Consider the following 6,166-nt stretch of genomic DNA (forward strand, 5'->3'; position numbering starts at 1 on the left):
TCCATCCATCTATCCATCCTCCATCCATCCATCCATCCATCCATCCATCCATCCATCCATCCATCCATCCATCCATCCATCCATCCATCCATCCATCCATCCATCCGGCTCTTTCTTGACTAAAATTTGAACATGATTTATATAAAAAAAACAACAACTTGGTTTTAAATAGTAAAAAAAAATAATTCAACCTTTATTTAGACAGGTTAATCACATTGAGCCTCGTGAACTCATTTACAAGAGAGACCTGAAATGGATTAGAATAATGGATTAGAAAATTCGAAAAATGGATTAGATAAATGTGACGTTTGTAATTTTCCTAAAGGATACATGTTTGTAAAACTGACGCATGAGCTGGGAGAAAAAGAGTAGCATTTGCAAATTTTTAATGACATTATGAAAAACTTCAAGGCTTTCTTTACTTTTCTTAAAAGTAAAGGATTAGAACAGCATTTTTGATACATTTCTGTTAGTGGTTTACTTTTTTAAAATTGACCTTAAATTACATTTCAGTTATCTATACATAGATTAGTGCCTAAGTTTTGTTTCTGTGCAGTGTCCTGAGACAACTTCTGTGTGACTTTATACATAAAATGAAATTAATTGAATTAAGTCGAGCACTTGTGAAATTTGAAACAAATTGTGAAACACAAGCTATGATTGTGTGAGAAGAGTTAATGTGGCTTTTACTTGTTTTTAAATAAGAACATCATCTAATAGGCCAACAACAAATATATTTTGAAATGCATAAAATTGTATTAGTTCTGTAATAACACTCAATAACAGTAGAGGGCGCTAAAACCTCTCATTTTCTGCTGATGTAAAAAAAAAATAAAGAAGCGTTTAAACATTTGTCACTTTTTAAAATTAGCCCTCAAACAAATTTAACTCATATTTGTTGAAAGACTGTGGAAAAAAAATAAAATCTGCTTGTAATTAATGAATATAAACACATGTAGGCTTGTATTTATAATAAAAGTTGCCATATTTGCAGTGATTTCCTTTTAAAACCTTTCAGGAGCTGAATTGAATCACTGGAATCTTTTCTGGTTCGAGCGTTGCTTAGCTTTTTTTAGGAGCGGTAAAATAATCAGCATCAAGCCTTAATAAGTTAATAAACCTTTATAGTTTGTTTCAGGAAGTTTATCAGGATGAAGTCTGGATGAAATAATGAGATGAGACATTTGATGAGTTTGTGATTCTGACTGATTAAGCAGGGCGCTGTCTGATAATCAACGACCTTATCAGTCTGTTTCTCTCATTCTTTATCTTATCTACTTTTATTTTTTCATGACACCTGAGATCAAGGTTGTTGGAAATGATGATCTTCATTTTTCTCTCTCACCACCGTTAATACCTTCAGCCTGAACATTCAACCCAAGCCTTTATTTTATTCATAAATAATGAAGAAAGATGCCGGCAACTTCCCCACAATTAGCTTTAAAAATATCAGTTTTTATTAAAAATGAGTATTAAAAACTAATGTGAAGCGATGACTCAAATATTTCTAGCTATTGGCACTTCATGTTACATGTTTCTTTGTTTTTATTGTTGTATAAAATAAAAATATAAGACTAAACAGAGTCGATGTGCAAAAATCACTAAATATTCTTCAGGTTAGTCGAGCCTCAGCTCAGAAACCTCCAGTAAAACTTTTATACAAATCTGTTCAGATGAGTTTAGCAATGCTTCTAACAATCCCAGAAATAAAAGTTTAAATGATTAAAAAAGTAAGTAGGAGTAAGAAATTAGAATAAATAGCAATAAATGCAAAATGTCTTTATTATACGACAAGAAGGTTATAGATATCGAAAGATAAATTAGAGAAATAAAACTGAAACTTCAGCTAAATTCTGTGAACGCTGAATGATTTTGCACAAATGTGCTGAAGCAGCTGAAACTGAATGGGCAAAATAAAATAAAAGACTAAAGAAGAAGAACACAAGCTAAAGCTTAAAGGAGCAAAGGAGATAAAACCAAAAAGTAAATGCATCAAAAGCCTAAGAGCTAAAGGCAGCAGAAAGGGTAAAAGCTAAAAGTACCAAAAAGCTAAAAGTAGCTGAACTGACAGTGTGCTGAAGCAGGCTTCAAAGAGAACAATGCTTTCGAAGGTATTGAAGACGTCTCAGTATATTTTTACGTTTAAAATGAAATGTTTGAAAAATGTATAAAAGTTACAAAAACCTAAAGTCACAGCTCCCCGGACTGAGCCGAACACTTGTGCACAGCTAAAATAGCACCGCAGAGTCAAACTATTCAGGGATCATTTTATTTTTATTTTTTTTGTTTTTCATTTTAAATCAAAAGCGTTTTGCAGCACAACCTTCTGAAAACCAGCAGGCCGTCATGCTGCACAGATTAACATGTTATATTGTGAATATTAAGAACAAAAATTCCTTCAAACCATCAGAAACCTGCGAGAGAACCTCTGCCAGGATTGTTGCATGAGACACATTTATCTGCATTTATTTCGTCTGGACACTAAAACATTTTAGTGTTTATCAGAGAAATAAAACCAATCAAAGCTCCAGACCATCAGTTCTTCCTCTTGTTCATTGGTCGGAGTCGGATCGCCCACAGTGAAAGCGCTCGTCTGCTTTATGATTGAGCCATAAAGCAGCTATATAAACCTAAAACCAGAAGGTGGACTCAGCGGAGAGCGACGGGACCAAAGGGTGAGTTCAGCTTCTCCGTCCTCAGAAACACCTTCAACCTGCTGCTCTCATTTCTATTCAGGAGCAGATTTTCTGCTTTTATTGTGAATTTTAATTCCGTATTTATCTAATTACATATAGATATAAGGAGCTGTTGATGCATTATTAAATGAAATTTAATTGAAAGTGCATTCTGAACCATCAGACTGAATGGATTATAAAGGCAAGAATATTTATTATCACCATGAGAAGGAAGAATTAAAACTTGTGCCACATATTTTGTGTCTTAAATATTAGCTGTGAGTTTTGATTTGGACTTATTTTGTGTTAAAGCTGAAAAGGTTTTTGTTGTGGGCAACTCCCTTAAAAACAGCAAGGACACTTTTATCTCTAATATTTTTAATATAACCTAACGTGCTTTACCAAAGGTGTAAAAACTCCCATTTGATGAGTAAAGCGTCCAACAGTCGGTGTGTTTTGTTGCAGATGAAGCTGTTCGTGTTGCTGCTGCCGGCCCTGCTGGCTCTCTCCTCCGCCTCCCTGCAGGAAATTGTCAAAAAGCGAGTCCAGCATCGAAAAGGTAAACACGTTTTTGATTTGAAACGTGGTGAAACTTGCCATAAAATGACATTTAGAGGCCTCAGTAAAAACTCAGAAGGCATGCGGGTGACATTATTGAGCAACATGAATTAAAATAAAAGCCAAGCATTCTTTGACACGTGGGAGGAGGAGAATAATCAGGGCTGACCCGTCACAGTTTATAGTGTCAAGTGCACCTGAGACCTGAAAAACATAACGCCTTCTGTTAAACCCAGAGCCTGAATGTTCACGTTACTATTTACATTTGGACCTTGGTGTCGACACATCTGTGTTTTGTTTCCATCGGTCTCGTGGTCCAAGTGGTCCAAGTGGTCCAAGTAGTCCAAGTGGTCCTGCACTGGTGCAGCCATTGAAGTGTGAAACAAAAGCAACAGTCTACAACAGAACCCGTACAGTAAAAAGATGATCATAACAAATGGGCACCCCAACTGAAACATAAAAGCCTTATCAGACTTTCAAACTAAAAGATGAATGCAAATTGTGAGAACCTTAACAAAGCCACATGTAAAGTACGAACGTAAAGTATGAGTATGAAATCAAACGTAACAAAGTTTATCCTGAACTATAGCGGTGCAGTTTCAAAACGTTCACTCAAGTAGTTTTCTGAATATGATATAAAAGTTTGAAATGCAGGTCCGCACTCAACGTAAACAAAGCACTCGGCTGAACCCGCCTAAAACCAAGTGGAAGCTCGAGTTACATGTCTGACCTCCAGCAGGAAGTAGCCTGTGTAGGTAAACTAATATGGCGGAATGGACCAAATGTAAAATCTCAGAGAAGACGATTAGGTGGAAATAAATCTGCTGCTAAACGTCAAAAAAAGGAGGAAAGAACGAGAAAGACAAGAATCATTTTCAGTGATAGAGGTTGTTTCAACCGGTCTTCAGACGTTTTATATAATACCTTTAACCATCCGTCCATCCGTCCGTCCATCCGTCCATCCATCCATCCGTCCATCCATCCGTCCGTCCATCACCTTCGACTTATTCCGAAGTTGGGTCGCGGTGGCAGTAGCTTGTCTCTAACATCTCCGGGTCTTCCCCGGGGTCTCCTCCCAGTCGGACATGCACGAAGCACATCCCAAGGGAGGCGTCCAGGGAGCATCCTTAGATGCCGGAACCACCTCAACTGGTTCCGCCCGATGTGGAGGAGCAGCAGCTGTACTCCGAGTCTCTCCTGGAGAACTGAACATCTCAGCCTACCTCTAAGGGATAGTCCAGCTACCCGCCTGTATCCACGATCTCATTCTTTTGGTCACTACCCAGAGTTCATGACCATAGGTGAGGGTAGAGTCTACCGGTCAGTCTTCCCAGTAGACTGACCGGTACAGAGAGCTCTGCCTTACAGCTCAGTTCCCTCTTCACCACAATGGACCGTCCGCAATACTGCAGATGCTGCACCAATCCGTTTGTAAATGTCACGCTCCATTCTTCCCTCACTCATGATCAAAACACGAAGATACTTGAACTCCTCCACCTGAGGCAGAACCTCACCCTCGACTCAAAGAGAACAACCTTTAACCACATTTTCTTTTTCTCTTCAATGCAGTTTCGTTGCTGAACCCAGTACTGGAGGACCAGGTCCCTGAAGTAAGTGGTAGCAGCGTCGTGTCTGCTCCTCTGGTTCCTGCGGACCTGGAGCAGCAGCAGGATCTGCCTTCGTCCTTCCTCTTCGGCGATAACGTGAACCTGGAGTGGCTGACCTGGGACGGCTCTCTGCCCAATGGAGCCATTTCCATCTACAACGGCTACACCAAGCGCACCGACTACGTCTGCAAGTACAAGTGTGAGGCCGGTTTCTACAACCCCAGCCTGGGCCCGTACTGCAGATACCCTTATGGAGAGCGAGAGTACTATGCCCCCGAGTTTGAGATCCTGGCCAACAAAGACAACTTTGAGTTTCTGGAGTGGAAAGAAGACTCCTACGGTTCTGTTCCACAACATTCAGTGAAGACCTGTGCAGGTGTTGGTATCTACGTTGGAAAGAATAAGTATGGGCTTGGAAAGGTTGTTGCTCAGTTTGAGGCCTTCTTCTTGCCCTGGGAAGGTGACGAGTACTGGTACAAGAAGTACCAGGTTCTGACCATCAACAGGGATGTCTACAGCCAGCACATCACCGACGTCAAGTACGCCATCGACGAGGTCGCCATCTTTCAGTATCCTCCTGAAACCATGCGCATCTCTGGAGTCACCAACAACGAGTGCCAGGCGATCACCAAGACAGTCACCATCTCCAAGACCTCAGAGACGGAGACCACCTGGAGCATCGGCCGAGCCACCATGCTAGGCATCACAGGCAGCATCACAGCCAAGATCCCCCTCATCGGCTCCGGTGGCATCGAGCTGAGCGGCGAGAAGACGCTGCAGTTCTCCAGAGGAACCACCGTCGTAGAGTCCATCAGCCACTCCGTGTCCGTGGAGCTCACAGTCCCACCAAACCACATCTGCAGGGTCCACATGGAGGGGCGCAAAATCAAAGCCGACATCCCCTACACAGCTCGGCTCAGCAGAACGTACCGCAACGGAGAGACCCAGTGGACCTCCATCTCTGGAACGTACGATGGCGTCCAGATCGGAGAGGTCCGGGCCGTGGTGGACCGCTGCGAACCTGTGGCTGATGCTCAACCCTGCCCTTGAAGGACTCATGGCGATAATTTTAAACATCATGACGTGTCAGAATAAAACCCATGTCACCAACATGACTGGCAAATAAAAGCTTTTGTGTGGGTTGTTGTCTGAAAATAACTACATAATAAAAACAAGTTAAAACCCAACTGCTGTACAATCTTTTCAGTTTTATTTCTGTATGATAACTATTTCATCCACCCATCCATCCATCCATCCATCCATCCATCCATCCATCCATCCATCCATCCATCCATCCATCCATCCATCCATCCATCCATCCATCCA

At 41.2% G+C, this 6,166-nt stretch overlaps 1 protein-coding gene across 1 annotated transcript; it reads left to right on the forward strand.

The window, feature by feature from the left end:
* The first annotated feature begins 2,657 nt into the window (after window positions 1-2,657).
* On the forward strand, window positions 2,658-5,890 carry LOC119413158 (natterin-3). Its single transcript, XM_037680177.1, has 3 exons — window positions 2,658-2,675; window positions 3,141-3,234; window positions 4,803-5,890. The coding sequence occupies exons 2-3, from the start codon at window positions 3,141-3,143 to the stop codon at window positions 5,888-5,890; spliced, it is 1,182 nt and encodes a 393-aa protein (XP_037536105.1). The 5' UTR covers window positions 2,658-2,675.
* The last annotated feature ends 276 nt before the right edge of the window (window positions 5,891-6,166 follow it).

The sequence above is a fragment of the Nematolebias whitei genome, chromosome 8 (assembly GCF_014905685.2).
Source record: "Nematolebias whitei isolate Nwh7 chromosome 8, NemWhi1, whole genome shotgun sequence".
Lineage (NCBI taxonomy): Eukaryota > Metazoa > Chordata > Actinopteri > Cyprinodontiformes > Rivulidae > Nematolebias > Nematolebias whitei.